This window comes from Blennius ocellaris, assembly GCF_963422515.1.
Source record: "Blennius ocellaris genome assembly, chromosome: 12".
NCBI lineage: Eukaryota > Metazoa > Chordata > Actinopteri > Blenniiformes > Blenniidae > Blennius > Blennius ocellaris.
Window position 1 is genome coordinate 3,919,774 of NC_137661.1, and position 20,535 is coordinate 3,940,308.

At 43.9% G+C, this 20,535-nt stretch overlaps 1 protein-coding gene across 3 annotated transcripts; it reads left to right on the forward strand.

Moving 5' to 3' along the window:
• Positions 1-1,547: 1,547 nt before the first annotated feature.
• On the forward strand, positions 1,548-15,477 carry ube3a (ubiquitin protein ligase E3A). 3 transcript variants are annotated; one of them, XM_080506495.1, is made up of 11 exons: positions 1,548-1,773; positions 6,623-6,657; positions 6,907-7,184; positions 7,271-8,427; positions 8,536-8,680; positions 10,451-10,656; positions 10,814-10,978; positions 12,577-12,732; positions 12,814-12,887; positions 12,967-13,110; positions 13,843-15,477. In XM_080506495.1, coding segments are annotated over exons 2-11 (2,448 nt in total). In that variant the 5' UTR covers positions 1,548-1,773; positions 6,623-6,655; the 3' UTR covers positions 13,964-15,477. The 3 variants fall into 3 exon arrangements, with proteins under 3 accessions (XP_080362621.1, XP_080362623.1, XP_080362622.1); XM_080506497.1 differs by having other exon boundaries at positions 7,111-7,184; XM_080506496.1 differs by having other exon boundaries at positions 7,114-7,184.
• Positions 15,478-20,535: the final 5,058 nt, after the last annotated feature.

Below are 20,535 nucleotides of genomic sequence, written 5' to 3' on the forward strand. Positions count from 1 at the left end.
TGTCAGATTGAATCATTAAACTACAACATGTACACACAACGATTGATTTAAAGGGATTCCTAAATGTTCCAATTAATAAATTCATATTCCATATTTTTTATTAGGACTGACCTTGATTGATTAACCTTGACAAATACCAGCTAAAGAATAACATTTTGTCCGTTTTTGTGGAGATTTTTTGCTTTAGGTGTTTTGTGTTTAAAATTGTGGGTTTTCATATTAAAGCATGGTGTGTTAAAAAAGAACATTATTATTGAAGGTTTTGACTATTTTTGTCTGTTTGTTTAAAACTCAAGTAAATTAAATACACTTAAAAAAAACTGAAGATTTTGAGGTAATGTGCACATTATGTGCGATAGATAGACAGATAGATAGATAGATAGATAGATAGATAGATAGATGATAGATAGATTAAATAGATAGATAGATAGATAGATAGATAGATAGATAGATAGATGATAGATAGATAGATAGATAGATAGATAGATAGATAGATGATAGATAGATAGATAGATAGATAGATAGATAGATAGATAGATAGATAGATAGATAGATAGATAGATAGATAGATAGATAGATAGATAGATAGATAGATAGATAGATGATAGATAGATAGATAGATAAATAGATGATAGATAGATAGATAGATAGATAGATAGATAGATAGATAGATAGATAGATAGATAAATAGATGACCAGTCCGGCCCCGCAGGACCTCCTGGACCAGTCCGGCCCCGCAGGACCTCCTGTCTCTGCCCCTGTCCTGTCTCTGTCCTGTCTCTACCCCTGTCTCTGCCCCTGTCTCTGTCTCTGTCCCTGTCCTGTCTCTACCCCTGTCTCTGTCCTGTCTCTGCCCTTGTCTCTGTCCTGTCTCTGCCCCAGTCTCGGCCCCTGTCTCTATCTCTGTCCCTGTCTCTACCCCTGTCTTTGTCCTGTCTCTGCCCTTGTCTCTGTCTCTATCTCTGCCCCTGTCTCTGCCCTGTCTCGGTCCTGTCTGTCCCTGTCTCTGTCCTGTCTCTACCCCTGTCCCTATCTCTACCCTGTCTCTATCTCTGCCCCTGTCTCTGTCCTGTCTCTACCCCTGTCTCTATCTCTGCCCCGTCTCTACCCCTGTCTCTATCTCTGCCCCTGTCTCTAACCCTGTCTCTGTCCTGTCTCTACCCCTGTCTCTATCTCTGCCCCTGTCTCTACCCCTGTCGCTATCTCTGTCCCTGTCTCTGTCCTGTCTTTGCCCTGGTCTCTGTCCCTCTCTCTGTCTCTGCGCCTGGCAGAGACTCTGTTGTCTCTTTTAAAAAGGACTTGAAAACATGTTTATTTAGGAGCTTTTGGTTGATGGGTTTTCACTAGTGTCACTTTAATTTTACACCTGTATATACATTTTATATTGTTGTTTTACCTTTTCTCCTGTACAGCACTTTGTGATTTTATCTGTGAAAAGCGCGTTATAAATAAACTTTACTTACTTATTCATAATGCGTGAGCGCGCGGGGGGAGGAGGGGGAGGGGCTGCACAGCCTCGCGCTGCATGCTGGGACTCATGGCGCTCTTGTTTACACCACGGTTCGAGGAGGACGTTTCTCTGTGACTTCCAGACTAAGAGCGCCGTTCTCTCGGCAGCCTCGTCGCCGTGCTCCTCCTCCCTGCTCCTCCCTGCTCCTCCCTGCTCCTCCGTGGCGTCACAGAGCGGCTCGGTCCGGGGAGAGTGACCGTGTTCGGGGCGCCTGAGCGGAGCGCACGCTGGTTTTTGCACCGTCACGACGCTCTGACGCGCAGGTCTGTTAAACCATGTGTACAACCATGTGCAGTATACAACTGTGTGTACAACCGTGTGTACAACCATGTGTACAACTGTGTGTACAACCATGTGTACGACCATGTGCAGTGTACAACTGTGTGTACAACCATGTGTACAACCGTGTGTACAACCATGTGCAGTGTACAACCGTGTGTACAACTGTGTGTACAACCGTGTGTACAACTGTGTGTACAGCTGTGTGTACAACTGTGCGTACAACCGTGTGTACAACTGTGCGTACAACCGTGTGTACAACTGTGCGTACAACCGTGTGTACAACTGTGCGTACAACCGTGTGTACAACTGTGCGTACAACCGTGTGTACAACTGTGCGTACAACCGTGTGTACAACTGTGCGTACAACCGTGTGTACAACTGTGCGTACAACCGTGTGTACAACTGTGCGTACAACCGTGTGTACAACCGTGTGTACAACTATGTGTACAACCGTGTGTACAACTATGTGTACAACCGTGTGTACAACTATGTGTACAACCGTGTGTACAACCGTGTGTACAACTGTGTGTACAACCATGTGTACGACCATGTGCAGTGTACAACCGTGTGTACAACCGTGTGTACAACTATGTGTACAACTGTGTGTACAACCGTGTGTACAACCATGTGTACAACCGTGTGTACAACCGTGTGTACAACCTTGTGTACAACTGTGTGTACAACTGTGTGTACAACCATGTGTACAAGCAGCACTTGTCAGCAGTGGTGCCCTGCAGGCTGCTGAAGGCAACAGTAAAGTTGAAGTTGAAGTCAACCGGCACGTTTCTGCTGCGTCATGGTGGAGTGACTCTTGTCAACATGCACGTTTCTGCTGCGTCATGGTGGAGTGACTCTTGTCAACCTGCACGTTTCTGCTGCGTCATGGTGGAGTGACTCTGGTCAACCTGCACCTTTCTGCTGCGTCATGGTGGAGTGACTCTGGTCAATCTGCATGTTTCTGCTGCGTCATGGTGGAGTGACTGGTCAATCTCAGTCAACCTGACTGAGATTTGCAAAGCTGGTATTTTTAATAGTCATTTCTTTCTTTCTTTATTAATTGTGCCTGCCTCTTTAAGAGGCGTCGCACAATTATTACAACCCTGGGAAAGCGCCGTTTTTTAAAATTATTATTAATTGTGCCTGCCTCTGTAAGAGGCGTCGCACAATTATTACAATCCTGGGAAAGCGCCGTTTTTTTTTTTTTATTAATTGTGCCTGCCTCTTTAAGAGGCGTCGCACAATTATTACAATCCTGGGAAAGCGCCGTTTTTTTTTATTAATTGTGCCTGCCTCTGTAAGAGGCGTCGCACAATTATTACAATCCTGGGAAAGTGCCGTTTTTTAAAATTAATTGTGCCTGCCTCTTTAAGAGGCGTCGCACAATTATTACAATCCTGGGAAAATGCCGTTTTTTAAAAATATTCTTATTAATTGTGCCTGCCTCTTTAAGAGGCGTCGCACAATTATTACAATCCTGGGAAAGCGCCGTTTTTTAAAATTAATTGTGCCTGCCTCTGTAAGAGGCGTCGCACAATTATTACAATCCTGGGAAAGCGCCGTTTTTTAAAATTAATTGTGCCTGCCTCTTTAAGAGGCGTCGCACAATTATTACAATCCTGGGAAAATGCCGTTTTTTAAAAATATTCTTATTAATTGTGCCTGCCTCTTTAAGAGGCCTCACACAATTATTACAATCCTGGGAAAGCGCCGTTTTTTTAAATTATTTTTATTCTTCCCACAAAGTTTGCCGGCCTACTAGTCCCACACCGTTTGGAGGACGTACACAGTGATATATCAAAACGTGCGCAATTATCGGGAATCCTGTGCATCCATTTACATTATGGATATCGCAAACGGTTTCCAAACAACACGTAAAAAACGGCGAAGAATTTCCCATCCGCTTTACATGGGAACCGAGAAAACCCCCAAAACAAAATCACACTTTTTCCACGCCACATCACATCGCCAAATTTTCAGCTACAGACTCCAACTTACTCTTAAAACGTTGCCGCACTTGTCCTCTATTCACATATGTCCTCGGATTTTTCACAAGTTTCACCAATTTTAAACTGTGAGCCTTCAAATGTCATCAACTTTTCCCTCCTTTTTCCAGTTTTGTATGGGTGTGTATTGGAAAAGTTAGAGGGGGAGATTTCAGGTAGAGGGAGAGAAACTGCCGTTTTCCCCCCCAAAAAAAGTTTTTATCTCGTCGCCACGGCCACATTTCTTCGTCTTTCTCAACATATTATACATCAAAATGTAGCCACAGGCTTTGTGCTTCTCACGAGGGGACACTTTTGTCTCAGAGAGACAAGGTTCTCCCTCCAGGGGACTTAATTGATAGGGAGCGCAGGATTCTGTCTCATCCGCGCCAATACATTTTGACGAGTCATTTTCTCCCCAAACCCCAAAGTTCAGCCATTTGTTTCAAGTCCTCACGGGGAGACGAAACCTCGTGAGGACACGGAAACCACACCGCACGTCCTTCAACTTCTCCCGACGCCCACGGTGAAGGAATTTTTCACCCAAGTGTCACGGTTCTCCAACTATAAGCAGTTGTTCGGGACCTGCGTTTGTGCTTAAACACCTTCTTCCCTCACATAAGGTCTCATAGTCTCTGCCACCTGCTGCCTGTCAATCAGGAGCCGGCTCCATGACATCACACAAGCTGCTCCCAATCTGCCTGGCAACACACACGGCTCCTCTGATTGGCTGGACCAGTAACATGATGGCTGACCACACAGCGCTCACACACACACAGTAGCTTAGGCACCATACTTTTCAATGCATTTTAATGCTGATGGCAATGAATCAGCATCAACACTTGTTAGCATGCCAATTAGCATGCTACAAAGTTTGTTCAATTGAGCTGAAATTTAGAGGGTGGCCTCAAGGGGGCGCTGCGATCACGGCGCACTAGCTAATTAGCCGCCGCGCTAAGCTAGTTGGCTCAGCATCTCAGAATGCCACGTAACTCCAGATTCCAGGTCAGCCACACCTGGGAGGTATCCTCTGCGCTTTTCAGGCAAATCGCAGGTGTTAGCATTGCATGCTAACAAGTTTGTTCAAATGAGCTGAAATTTGGAGGGTGGCCTCGTGGTGGCGCTGCGATCGAGAATCACTAGCTAATGACATGGTTTCCACGTACTTAAATCGCTTTTAGCTGTTAGCATCACATGCTAACAAGTTCGTTCAAATGAGCTGAAAATTGGAGGGTGGCCTCATGGTGGCGCTGCGATCGAGAATTACTAGCTGACCACATGGTTTCCACGCACTTTAATCGGTGTTAGCTGTTAGCATCGCATGCTAAAAAGTTTGTTCAAATGAGCTGAAATTTAGAGTGTAGACTCATGCTGGCGCTGCGATCGAGAATCACTAGCTAATGACATGGTTTCCACGTATTTTTCACACTGCCGCGGCCTCGCTCGGCAGCAGGGGGCGGCAGGTGGCAGGCACAATAAAATTTCCGCGGGAATTTTCTAGTTATTATTATTATTATTTTTCCAATCCCAGTGTGTTGGTGATAATATAATAAAGGAAGTGAATTGTAGACCTAATAGTAACTGAAGTCTAGGTTTCATTCATAAAGTTTTGTGAATCAGTAAAAGGCTGTTTGAGCTCATCCGTCAGGGAATACTAATCAATTAAAACCATTCATTTATCTTCTATGTCTGATTCATCACACTTGGCTATATGAACCCGTCACAGTAGAGCTTGGCCCAGAGCGTGTGCAACACTTCCATGTGGTCTGGAGAATAACTAAGTCACAGCTGTAGAATTTGTCTGTACATTTTGATACCAATGGTTTTTTTAATGATATTGAGACAACTTGCTGAACTATGTTGTGACATAAACCTGTTTGTTTTGTTAATTGTGCCTTTGCTTCATGTTTAAGTTTTACACATTCTTTCTTGCTGAGCTCAGTTGCAGAACCTCAGTGTATGAAGACATGTGGACATGGTCAAAATAACCTGCTGAAGCTCAAACTGAGCACATTGAGGTGATTTGATGGTTGTGATATATCATGAATCTACAACCATCTCAGAGAGGGTCTGAAAAACATCAAATATCCCCTGAGCAGCAGTTCTGTGGCACAAAGCAACGTGTTGATGTTCGGTTTGGATTATAGAAGCATGACTCACATAAGCACGTGTTATAGGTAAAGTTTGCAGAAGACCATCTCTGATCAGTGAACCGTGGAGCCGGTGGTCTAAAGCAGAGGACCACCGGGTCTCACTGCTGGCAGCAACGGTTCACACAGACGCCAAAGCTGGATAACACCACTGTTACAGCACGTTGGTATCAATAGTGCAGGCTGTTGTTGCTGGTGTGGGAGGAGTTTTATTGGCAGAATCTGGGCCCCTGAGTGTCATCATCACCACAGACAGTTACACAATATATTTCTAAAGATAGTCTTAATAGTGTACCTTAAAGTTATTAGTAGCATTGATTCCGTTAGACCCAAGACCTCATTGTCAGTCAAACTTTCACATTCAATAATAGTTTGGTGAGCAATGTGGGAGAATCACACAGAAGATTGAACTTTCAGCCAGCTGTCTACAACAGGGGCTTTTATTTTGACACCACAAACAGAAACACCATGGCAGCAGCAGCCAACTTACAACTATTAAACTAAACGAGATCAACGAACTAACTTCACTAACTAAACAACAAGCACACAACACAATCACTACCAACACTACAAGCCTAACATAACCCCCAACAATGACATTTTAAACCCCACCAACCCAAACTCCCATAATGCACTGCAGTAATCAGCCCCGTGATCGCTGCAATAGTAATAACAGTATTTCTCCAACCGTTTTTCAGAGGACTGTCTGAAGAGCCACAGAATCTATCCAAATGTAAGTAACTTCTCCGGACCTGCACTAGTTGTAAACACACTAATATATAAGTGAAGACTTCCACTAATATTGATCTCCTTCTGTTATGTCCTTGTCAAAGCAAGAACTTGTACACAAATCCTTTACAGATCTTAAAGACATTCTTATTACATTATTTGCATTGCAAGTATGTGTCTTCGCTTTTTCGTCTCTAACCAAAGATGTCATTGAACTCGTCAGTCTGACTTCCTGTCTGAATGTCTCACGCAGGAACAGAGCGACTGCAAAGCGTCTAATTGAGCGCTACTTTCGGCAGTTAACCGAGGGCTGTGGAAATGGCAACTGCACGAATGAGTTTTGCGCTTCATGTCATGATTTTCGACCTTTGGATAACAATTCGGCGGCTGCCAAAGCGCTCGAGCTGTTTAAGATTAACGCCAAACTGTGTGATTATCATCCCTGCATTGCGTCCAGCAGTGACGGAAACGCTCAGCTGGACGGAACGATGGGCGACAAAGACCCCACTTCCCCAAATGACGAATTTTCAGGTACTGTAGAATCATCTCTTTGACATCTATGAATTCTCCTCTCAACCTGTTCCTCATTTGTTTTTGTTTTTCTTGTGTCCTTGCAGATGTTCACTACTTCACAGAAAACAGTGTTGGCATGATACTGAAGTTTTGCGAGGAGCGTGGGGATTACTCTGCTCTCATCCGCGCCATCGGGAGGGTTTTCTCCAATGCAGAAGCCCTGATGAAAAGTTTCATGAAGGATGAGACAAAGGATGTGGAAAATCCGGACTCTGTAAAGCCAGAAGAGTTGGAGAAGCAGGGTAAGAAGATGGGCGCTGATGAGGCATCCAGCTCCCGCGACGTGACGGTGGACGTGGAAGCCGTCCGCATGGTCTATGACAAACTGCTGTCCATGGACCAGGTGGAGGCGGTCCTGGTGAACGCCATCATATACCTCACTCCCAACTTGGAACTCGACCTGGAGTATCTTGACGTGTACGAAACAAACCCAGATTACCTAAACATCTTCATCATCGTGATGGAGAACAGTAACCTCCACAGCCCAGAGTACCTGGAGGTGGCGCTGCCGCAGTTCTGCAAGGCAATGAGCAAACTGCCGGCGACGGCGCTGGCTCGGCTGTCGAGGCTCTGGTCGACGTTCGGCCTCTCGCACCTCCGCCGCATGATGGAGACCTTCCAGCAGCTCATCACTTTCACCATCGTGAGTAACGAGTACGACACAGGGAACCTGGTGAACGACGACGAGACGGTGGTGGCCGCGACCCAGTGCTTGAAGGTGGTCTTCTACGCCAGTATCCTGGGAGGAGACGTGGATGTGGAGCACAACGAAGAGGATGACGAAGACTCTGAGTCTGATGAGCTGACGCTGCATGAGCTGCTGGGCGAGGAGCGTCTCTATAAGAAGGGCCCCCGGGTGGACCCCCTGGAGAAGGAGCTGGGCGTCCGGCCCATGGACAGCAGGAAACCCCTGCTGTCCTTCGAGGACTTCGTTAACGAGTCTCTGAACGACGTGGTGGAGATGGACAAAGATTTCACCTTCTTCAAGGTCAACGCAGAAACCAAGTTTTCCTTCCAGAGTTGCCCCTTCATCCTGAGCGTCATCACCAAGAGCCAAGGCCTGTACTATGACAACAGGATCCGGATGTACAGCGAGCGGCGCCTCACGGCCCTCTACAGCTTGGCACAGGGCCAGCAGCCCAACCCCTACCTCAAGCTGAAAGTGCGCAGAGGCCACATCATCGACGACGCCCTCGTCAGAGTGAGCCCCTGCACGTTAAGTCCATTTTTGCATGTGCAGAGGGTGTGAGAACGACAAGGTAGCCGTCCCTCCGTCTGTGAGTTAATCCAGTCCTCCCTTCTGTTTCAGCTGGAGATGATCTCCACGGAGAACCCGTCCGACCTCAAGAAGCAGCTTTTTGTTGAGTTCGAGGGGGAGCAGGGGGTAGATGAAGGAGGAGTTTCAAAGGAGTTCTTTCAGTTGGTTTTAGAAGAAATTTTTAATCCTGACATAGGTGAGACTGAATGAAAAAACTAAAGAACTGTTTATTAGCCTTGTGTAGCTTTGCTTATTTTTTCACAATGCATAAAGTCACAATAACAGAGGGATGCTTGTAAATCTCAATTCTGCTTGATGGGCAGTGAATACTGCACTGCATTATCCTAACAATACTTATGAAACTATGGCCGTATAAACAGGAGGATTCAAACATGAGGCAAAATGAATATATTTATATTTTCAGTGATCAAATTGAAGTTGAAAGAGAAACAATGGTTTGCATTCTTGTTGGTTCCCTTTCAGCTCACCTTCGCTCTTTAATACTAGATTTAAACATCAGTTCATGCTGGACAGATTCTGTATAGGTTGCAAACAAAGTAAGTCATTACTCTCATTTTGATTTCATACGTGCACAGCTGCACTGCAAAACTGGACCAGGTTGACGTCTTTAAGAGCTAAGTTATCCACAACACAATGAGCCCATGTCGTCGTGTCCAGGAGTCTTGGGAACATGACGGTCCACCCTGGTGGTGCAGCGTTCAGCCTGGGAAAGTAGCTCCACTGGACTGCTGCGGCTCATTTACAGCTTGGTCCACACTAACGGGTGTGAAAGCACTCAGACTACGGATTGTCCCATTGACAACTCGCCAAATATTTGAAGAAATATTAAAGGGCTCATATTACAGTTTTTCAACACTTCCACATGATCTCCTTAAAGTTTATTGCCCCAAATCCAGATTTTCCCTGATTCTCCTCCATTACAATATTGGATCCTAGGAGCTGCATTCAGAATCTGCTGTGTCTGTGTGAGCTGGACTGGCTCCGCCCACACATGCCCATCTTGGGAAGAGGAGGAAGTACTTCCTCTGGTGGTGCCATGTGCCAGAGCAGAGCTGCCTGATTGTGGGAGGAGTCAAAGGGGAGGAGCCTACCTTGATTGTGATTGGCTGAACCCCCGATGACACTATAGAGGGTTTGATTCTGATTGGCTGCTTGGAGCAACACACTTTTAAAAACCTGGAACCACCAGGGAGAGAGAGGACACACTTTGTTCTCTTCTGGGACGTCTTGCAGGTGTGGAGACGATTAGTTCTGCTGGAGAACTGTTAGAAAGTGAGTTTAGCATAAAATGACCCCTTTAAAACTACAGCTCTGAAAGTGAAGGTGTCGTTTTTGCATTTTTGTTTCAGAGAACTTTCAGGTTTACGCACAACATTGAAAACGAAGTCCAGGTACACTTAAACAGTAGATCTTATTAACTGGAAACCATAATTTACCATGGCTGTGTTGTGAATGCAGAGTAGCAGTGTTCCTGAAACTTGAACCTGTTAGTTGTTGAAGGGAATTTCAGGACTACTTTTGTAAATTAAAAACCTTTCATGGTATTTAATGATACTGGAGTCAAACTGACAAATGTCACGCATTTTTACCGTTCGGATTGTTTCACGGAATTTCTGTTTACGCTTTCTAAATATTTCCATCACATAGTACACCCTCAGTATGACACACTGAACATTGAACATAACATTACTTTTGTTTTTCTTGATTTGTACAAAGTTTATGAAGCTTTTTTTTCCATTTGTTTTATATTTAAAATTCAAACCTTTCAATCAGGTGCACGTCTTGGACAAAAAGACGCTTTGCTGAAGCAAAATTGTATAAAATATTATGTTGGCTTCTATTCTCACAAGTTTACTTTGAGAATTACCAGAAAAGTCAAAAACACGGGTGTGTGTGTGTGTGTCGTGCCAACTGTCAATTTTCTCCTTTGTGTGTGTGTGTGTAGGGATGTTCACCTACGACAGCGACACAAAGCTTTTCTGGTTTAATTCCTCGTCTCTGGAGATTGAAGCGCAGTACACGCTCATTGGAATCGTCTTGGGCCTGGCGATTTACAACAACTGCATCCTGGATGTCCACTTCCCCATGGTGGTCTACAGGAAGCTCATGGGGAAGAAGGGAACCTACTTGGACCTGTCAGACTCACATCCAGTATAGTAACTTTCTCCAAACTTCATACGCAGTCCACAATTCCCCCTCCGAAAAAGTCTTTGTTCACAGCTGTTGTGTGCTTGTGTTGTCGTTTACAGGGAAAGGCTCTGCAGAAATGTTGCTTCGGTTGGCAGTGACTGTCTCTTCTCTCTCCAAGGTTCTCTACCAGAGTCTGAAAGGTTTGCTGGAACATACCGGCAATGTGGAAGAAGACATGATGCTCACTTTCCAGATATCACAGACGGACCTGTTTGGGAACCCGGTGTTGTACGACTTGAAGGAGCAGGGAGACCAGACTCCAGTCACTAAAGACAACAGACAGGTACACGTGTTTTTGTATTTAACATTTCACTGCAATGGATTGAAGGCCACAGTAATGAAAGTCACCTGGTTCGGTCACAATCGTTACAAATACCTCAATGAATCAAGCCGACATCTGTCATAGAATGTTTGCGTCGGACAAAACAAGTCAATTAAAAACCAGTAGAGGACCTTATAGTTTCTTGTTTTAGAAAGCTTTGTCTTGATTTCTAATCATTTATCCCCTTTAATTGAAAGTCAATGCTGAAATTGGTTTTGCTTTGTAAAAGCAAAATATTGTGAGTTTGATGGCTTACCGCATGACCTGGTCACCTCTTTTAACACCATCAGAAGTCTTTAACAACCGTGAGCATTAATTCCAGTAGTTGTTAAAAGGTTGAGACTCATTCCTCTGTTCTCCTCTGACAACGCGTTGAACATTTGTATGAAAAACCTGCAGTCACACCGTGAGGGGAGACGGCTGATAGCTTCATCATGAACTCTTGTGAGATCAGGCTGCAGGAGGCTCAAGGCCCACGTGCAACAGCAGCCTGCATTCTTCTCAAGTAGAATGGAATTCAACTGCTCCATGATGGAACAAAAGTGTAATTACATTTTTTTTAAATAAAAGCCCAAATGTAATAACTGGTTAATAATGGAGCAAGACAATGAGCCTCAAATTTAAAAACATGAAATATTACATTATGGGGCTGGCAAAATAGTTTTTCCATTAATATTGTAATACTTTTATTACATTGTAAAGTGATTCATGGATTACACTGAAGGAACACTGAAAGAATGAGAAATACTTGGACTGTTTGTGTTTTTTTACGTGTATCTTTATACAGTTTATGATATTTATGTAGGATTGCTTCATTTCTAGTCTTCTGTTCTCTATAATCTGTAATCTATTTCTCCAATCATCAGTACATATTAATGTATAACATTAAACCTATTAAGATCACATTTAAATTCATGTTAAATCTTCTTACATTGTCAACCAGTTATTCCATTCCAGGTTTTCTTCCAGTCTATTTCATAACAAGGAGTTCCTGTTGGGCTCAGTGCCCAGCACAATGTACAGTACTAGTGGAAGTGAATTCCTGTGTGACTCTGGTTCTGTGTTTGTCTGCAATGTTCCCTCCGTTCCCTCCTCGTCAGCAGTTTGACTGCAGCAGCTGGAAACCCCGACTTGAATAAAACAGTCCAGAAGATGGACTAGTGGATTGTCAAACTGCATGTTTATATTCACTGATATTTTATGCTTTTTACGGTCTTTTTTTTGCCTCTATTGTAACTTTCCAGAAATGTGTCGCCTTCATCAAAGTCAATGTTTAAGTTTAAGTTTTCTTAATATGTGCATGTATTTTTTTCAGCTTTACCTTCATTGAAAGGGTTTAAATGAGTCACACTTTATTTCCTTATGATTTTCTTGTGCTCTACTGCCTCATTGTGGCGGGAAATGTTGACGAGGTTCTCGTCTCTTGGCTGATTTCACATCCCGCAGGTTCACCAAACGCACGACTCTCACATTTACTGCTGAAGAAACCAAAGCGGTGCACAATGGCTTCTGGCTTTCATTGTTTCTTCCTCCTCTTTGTATGTGTGGTTGCTTGTCAGGAGTTTGTGGATCTGTATGCTGACTACATGTTGAACACGAGCATCGAGAGACAATTCCGAGCCTTTAAGAAAGGCTTCCTGATGGTCACCAACGAGTCCCCGCTCAAATATTTGTTCCGACCAGAGGAAGTGGAGCTGCTCATCTGCGGAAGCAGGGTGAGAACACATTTTCCTGTGTATTTCTCAAAGGTGCTGAGTTTGTTCTAATCCACTGCTCTCCATGTTGTCGCCCGTCAGAAGCTGGACTTTGAAGCTCTTGAGAAGACGACGGAATACGACGGCGGCTACAGCCGAGACAGTCGAGTCATCAGGTGGGCGGAGCTGATCTCGCGGTGCACGTTCTGGTGTGGCGTCAAGACTTCTCAGGAGTTTTCATCTTGGCCATTGCAGAGACTTCTGGGAAACCATTCACTCTTTTGGAGAGGAGCAGAAGCGGCAGTTTCTTCAGTTCACCACCGGCACAGACAGGGCGCCAGTCGGAGGCCTGGGGAAACTGAAAATGATCATCGCTAAGAATGGCTCCGACACAGACAGGTCACCACATCTGGAAATGATCAGAGTTGTTGTTGCTAACGTGTTTGGTGAGGTCACAGTCAGACCTGAGTTACCTTACTCACACTGATGGAGCTAATTGTTAGCTTCACCTTGACTACACCCCTGAGCAACCACCCAGTTACTATTTCACCATCGTTACCAGTCTGGATCAGTCCTGCTGCCGTCTGCATGTTGTGGTTTATCTGGGAGGTTTCATTGCTACGTCTTCTTGACATTAGTTGATGAATCTCTTTCAATGAGTGCTAACATCCAGGTTGTAGAGCATCTTCCTCCCATTGACTGACAGAACTCCAGTTGAAATGTTGACCTCATTTTCAGTACCTGGTACAGCTCTGTCAAAATTTTAAAGGATCCAATTTTAAGATCCCAAAGCGAGCCCAAACACCAGAATGCCTTCATTTTGCTGTTGTTTGATGGAACAATGAATTCTGAGCTCCGCATCTTTGTTAGCTGACCTGCTGCAGTCAGTCACATGACTTGCCGGTTTACTCGGTGTCTGATGAATTGTACACAGCGCTACTTGAATTTCTGTGTAAAATGACAAATATGATCATCCATGTCGGAGCGCCAGGTCCTGGTTCTGAGTCATTGAACAGCTTGGGTGTGACGGTTACTGTCAAAATGCTTGTCGAAGGCATTTTCTTAGCCTCGACTGACATTGTGGTTTCATCAAGTTCCACATTGAAACTGTGGTGTTGTTTTCTCCGGCAGGCTGCCCACCTCCCACACCTGTTTCAATGCACTGCTGCTCCCCGAGTACTCCTGCAAGGACAAGCTGAGGGAACGCCTGCTCAAGGCCATCACCTACGCCGAAGGCTTTGGAATGCTGTGAAAGAAAGTTTTACAATCGCTTTTTAACAAGAGACAAAAAGGGAGTTTCAAAAAAAACAAACCAGACAACCTTGCAATGAGAAAAGTTATTTAAGGAAATGCTGAAATAACTCTGTGCCTCGTGAAACTGTTGCAGTGAGGCAGCATCTTTAATCACAGCCTCCTGTCCAGACGCCTCTATACGTTCTATGTTCTACATGTTTTGTCAGCTGAGAAGCTTTTTTTTTTTTTTTTACCTCTGAACAGCAGCAAACACACCGAACCAAACACAATGAAATATTATCATCAATTGACACTAAGAACTTTTCTATTCAGTTAAACTGATTGAAACACCAACAGCATGCCATTTATTGCTAACTGAATTGAAACATAAACTCCAGTTGTCATTTCCTTGACCTCATGAAAACTCAAATGCAGTCAAAGCAAACTATTTAATTAATTTTGTGAAAATCAAGTGCATGTTCGCTCATAATTTTGCTTTGTTTAACTGAATTTGTTCAGAATCAATTATGAAAATGTTCATTCGTGAACATTTACTTCAGTTCAATAGTGTTACGTTCTCAAATTGTCGACCATTTAGTGACATTGGTTACTAGTTCTGGGCATCGATTGACTGATTAATCACAATTTAGCACTTGATTTCCTGCAATTGATCACATTGTTTAGAACAATATTCACACAACAAAACAAGTTGATAAGTTAACAAAAGAAAATGCAACATTTAATAAATTTTTCTAAACCGAACCCTAACATGTCGGTTTTACTCTGCTAAAAACTGCTGAAACTTCCACAATCATTCATTAACTAAAAGAGTGAGAAGAAGCGCCACACGTTTATTGACGAGTGCCAATGTCTGTCTGATTTGACAGAAACACCTGGTTTCACACAAACTGCTTGTGGAGGCCGTACAGGCCCCCTGCTGACTCATCGCCTCCTGTCGAATCGCTCCATCCCCAAAGAGGTGAAAAGTGAAGTCTGCTAGTTTAGTTTGATCATTTTTCACGTGTTTTTGTTTGATGACATGAATAAGATTTGTTGTATGAGACTGTGAAAGTGCACTTACACTGAGCACACACACACACTATTTATTCATTCAGATTGAGTTAGTTTGTTTGCAGAGCAGTGTTTTCAGGCTCTGGGCATTATGGTGCTCTTTGGGTGCAATTGCCAAAGTAGGATATTGAAGTGAAGCCTACTTTCACTCTTCTCACGTAGTGTTGTGCCTCTTTTATTCTGTATGACTTGAACACTGTTGACAACCTGGCTTGAGTTTTGTTTTCCACTGCCGCCAGGCTTCTGGGACGTTTTCACTCGGTTCAGACTTCATGTCACTTTTAAAGATAAAGTGTTTGTGGTCCTATGGGTTCATTTGCTGACACTTTGTGGTGCAATACTTTTAGGAACAAAAAACGCCCACGGAGAATGTTTCTCAGCCAAATATCTCAGGTACATGAAGAATGTGCAAGGTAATGTGAAACTCCTCTGTAAAGCCACTATTATGCAAAGTAAATAAAAGTAAAAAGAAATGTACAAACGTTTGAAGTGCCTTAATGAAGTCATCCTTGTCCAGCAGTTGCTAACCAGAGGTGTGATTTCAGCGTTCTTGCACAACTTGGCCTCCGAAGTCAAACGAGTTTGTGTTGAAGGATGCAGCAGGCAAAGTGAATCTTTAGGGTTTTTATTAATACTTCATCAACATAACATTATATTCTGATCATCAGATCTCTGAGTGACCTTCAGTTTGGCTCCGGTCCAGCTGGTCTGCTACCAAAAGAGTGTGTGTGTGTGTGTCTGTGTTATGTCATGTTAAGAACAATCTTCCATTTAAGTCAGGCGTTTTCCGAGACAAGGATGAAAACAGCAAAGTTGTGTCCATTTTGATGAAGGTATGAGCACGTTTAGGTTGTCAAAAGTGCAGCAGTTTGTTGCAGTATTAGAAAGTGAAATAACTATTAATTCCTTGCATGCCAACAGGATCAGGCCCGGCGCTGGTCTGAGCCTGAATGTCCTGATGGAGCAGGATTACTATTGCAACAGCGTATGATCAGGAGGGTGAAACCATCCTGTGTCACAGCAGGCTAACCCAGTCCTGAAGGTGCTCTCCCACGAATCACACTTGGAGGAAACAGATATACTGTAGGGATTTCTTACCTCATATGGATCACTCTTTATGTTGTGCTTGGCTATCGATAATGATTAATAATGATCAAAGATAGTTATTAATTGTTATTGAAATGTAATCTGATGTGTATCAGAACCTCGGAGCTCCACTGTCTTAACAGGAAATGATAACCAGTTCAGTTCTATCAGTCTCATAAGATATACTAAACAGTTCATCAGGAAGTTGAATTAATAGTTAAATTAATTACAATTACCAGAATTAACAGTGAAGATTGAAGGATTTTGGAGTTCTTGACACAGAAGAGTCGACATTTCATTCTCCTTTGTGCTCATTAATAACACAGCAAGTATGATTCCAAACATTATATTTATTAACAATGAAACAAATAAAACACATTCTAACTACCTATATACAGCTTGATGTGTGTGTGTGTGTGTGTGTGTGTGTGTGTGTGTGTGTGTGTGTGTGTGTGTGTGTGTGTGTGTGTGTGTGTGTGTGTGTGTGTGTGTGTGTGTGTGTGTGTGTGTGTGTGTGTGTGTGTGTGTGTGTGTGTGTGTGTGTGTGTGTGTGTGTGTGTGTGTGTGTGGAGAGAGCGAGAGAGAGGTGGAGGGAGTGTGTGAGACGTGATGAACTACAAAACAAGATGGCGGATCACAAGAAACTCAATTCAAATGTTTGTTATCAGAGAGCAGGAAGTCTGTCCTGGGTCTCCACCATGTGCTGGAGAACAATGGAACATGGAAGCTAGTCTTTAGCGTCTGCTTCCTGTGTGTCTCTGCTAAAGGACCATTTCTAGAATGACTTGATGTGGGGCGCTGCCTTCAGCAACCTCCTGACTCGGGGTCCAAGTCTTGCAACAGAGCGAGGAGACTGGCTGAATGCCTTTTGTTGCACGGATGTTGATTCGGAGGTGAGCTTCAACCAATCAGTGACTGGCTGAATGCATGGGGGGGAAGCGTCTTGTCATCAGAAAGGGGGGGGGAGAGGAAGGTCCTGCGAAAGGTCCCCCCCCCACTCGGTGTGAAAGACAATCACATTCCTGGTCAGAATTCATATGTCATGACTGCGTCTCATGACAAATGAAGATTGTCTTTCCCCAGAAATGAACAAAGTTTCTGTGGTCCTGTGAGATCCAACAATACCGACCAATAGTGTGCAGTCAGGGGAAGCAGGGCTGCTAGCACTGCCAGCCTCAATCAGTTGACGTCATCATCAAGCAGATAAATCAGACTCTACACTTTCTATAACAAATTCCTCCTTTTTGATCAACACTACTACTACAACACATTTATTACACATACAAGATGGAGACTTTAGCATATAAGATGGAATAATGCATTCACATTCACAACATTCATGATGACGTCCCATCAGCTCCGACAAACACCCCTTGTTGCATCTCTTTTTCTTTTCTTTGAATTTAACGCTCACACAAACTCACCCTTGACTCGCAGCCCCTCCGAGGTACATAAACCAGTCCTTCCAACACATAAACCAGTCCTTCCAACACATAAACCAGTCCTTCCAACACATAAACCAGTCCTTCCAACACATAAACCAGTCCTTCCAACACATAAACTAGTCCTTCCAACACATAAACCAGTCCTTCCAACACATAAACCAGCCCTTCCAACACATAAACTAGTCCTTCCAACACATAAACCAGTCCTTCCAACACATAAACCAGTCCTTCCAGCACATAAACCAGTCCTTCCAACACATAAACCAGTCCTTCCAGCACAAAAACTAGTCCTTCCAACACATAAACCAGTCCTTCCAACACATAAACCAGTCCTTCCAGCACAAAAACTAGTCCTTCCAACACATAAACCAGTCCTTCCAGCACAAAAACTAGTCCTTCCAACACATAAACCAGTCCTTCCAACACATAAACCAGTCCTTCCAGCACAAAAACTAGTCCTTCCAACACATAAACCAGTCCTTCCAGCACAAAAACTAGTCCTTCCAACACATAAACCAGTCCTTCCAACACATAAACCAGTCCTTCCAACACATAAACCAGTCCTTCCAACACATAAACCAGTCCTTCCAGCACAAAAACTAGTCCTTCCAACACATAAACCAGTCCTTCCAACACATAAACCAGTCCTTCCAACACATAAACCAGTCCTTCCAGCACATAAACTAGTCCTTCCAACACATAAACTAGTCCTTCCAACACATAAACTAGTCCTTCCAACACATAAACCAGCCCTTCCAGCACATAAACCAGTCCTTCCAACACATAAACCAGTCCTTCCAGCACATAAACTAGTCCTTCCAACACATAAACTAGTCCTTCCAACACATAAACTAGTCCTTCCAACACATAAACCAGCCCTTCCAACACATAAACCAGTCCTTCCAACACATAAACCAGTCCTTCCAGCACAAAAACTAGTCCTTCCAACACATAAACCAGTCCTTCCAACACATAAACCAGTCCTTCCAACACATAAACCAGTCCTTCCAGCACATAAACTAGTCCTTCCAACACATAAACTAGTCCTTCCAACACATAAACTAGTCCTTCCAACACATAAACCAGCCCTTCCAACACATAAACCAGTCCTTCCAACACATAAACCAGTCCTTCCAGCACATAAACCAGTCCTTCCAGCACATAAACCAGTCCTTCCAGCACATAAACCAGTCCTTCCAGCACATAAACCAGTCCTTCCAGCACATAAACTAGTCCTTCCAACACATAAACCAGTCCTTCCAGCACATAAACCAGTCCTTCCAGCACATAAACCAGTCCTTCCAACACATAAACCAGTCCTTCCAACACATAAACCAGTCCTTCCAGCACATAAACCAGTCCTTCCAACACATAAACCAGTCCTTCCAGCACATAAACCAGTCCTTCCAGCACATAAACCAGTCCTTCCAACACATAAACCAGTCCTTCCAGCACATAAACCAGTCCTTCCAGCACATAAACTAGTCCTTCCAACACATAAACCAGTCCTTCCAGCACATAAACCAGTCCTTCCAGCACATAAACCAGTCCTTCCAACACATAAACTAGTCCTTCCAACACATAAACCAGTCCTTCCAGCACATAAACCAGTCCTTCCAGCACATAAACCAGTCCTTCCAGCACATAAACCAGTCCTTCCAGCACATAAACCAGCCCTTCCAGCACATAAACCAGTCCTTCCAACACATAAACCAGTCCTTCCAGCACATAAACCAGTCCTTCCAGCACATAAACCAGTCCTTCCAACACATAAACCAGTCCTTCCAGCACATAAACCAGTCCTTCCAGCACATAAACCAGTCCTTCCAGCACATAAACCAGTCCTTCCAACACATAAACCAGTCCTTCCAGCACATAAACCAGTCCTTCCAACACATAAACCAGTCCTTCCAGCACATAAACCAGTCCTTCCAACACATAAACCAGTCCTTCCAACACATAAACCAGTCCTTCCAGCACATAAACCAGTCCTTCCAGCACATAAACCAGTCCTTCCAACACATAAACCAGTCCTTCCAACACATAAACCAGTCCTTCCAGCACATAAACCAGTCCTTCCAACACATAAACCAGTCCTTCCAGCACATAAACCAGTCCTTCCAGCACATAAACCAGTCCTTCCAGCACATAAACCAGTCCTTCCAACACATAAACCAGTCCTTCCAACACATAAACCAGTCCTTCCAGCACATAAACCAGTCCTTCCAACACATAAACCAGTCCTTCCGACACAATTATAACCATAAGAATGTGCAGATGTTTACCACATCAGTTGGAACAGAGAATGCACCCCAGAGACTTTGAGCCGAGGATCCAGCCCAAACCTCACCTCCTGGTTTAGCAGCTTGTTGCGCTGAGCTGCGGCTGCTGCTCTACTGCTGCTCTACTGCTGCTGCTCTACTGCTGCTCTACTGCTGCTGCTCTACTGCTGCTCTACTGCTGCTCTACTGCTCTACTGCTGCTCTACTGCTGCTGCTCTACTGCTGCTGCTGCTGCTCTACTGCTGCTGCTCTGCTGCTGCTCTACTGCTGCTCTACTGCTGCTGCTCTACTGCTGCTGTTCTGCTGCTGCTGCACTGCTGCTGCTCTACTGCTGCTCTACTGCTGCTGCTCTACTGCTGCTGTTCTGCTGCTCCTCTGGAAAAGATTTTTGAAGTTTATGCAGACCCTCTGGTAACGGAGCATCATGATTGGAAACTCTTCAGACCAAAGCAATGGTTTTGACGATGAGCGATCGCTCCGAGTTTGATGTGGGCTGTCTATCAAACAGCGAGTTTGACAGATCACCACCAGACCATGAAATTAAATAATGAAATAATTAAATGTTTTTACATCAAATTAATTCATAATTTAAATAATTTATGACACATTTATATATTTAATTCCAATTTCATTCATTAATAACACATTTAATTGATCATTTAAGTGTGTATTTATTTATTCATTTAATTCTGGCACATTAATTAACA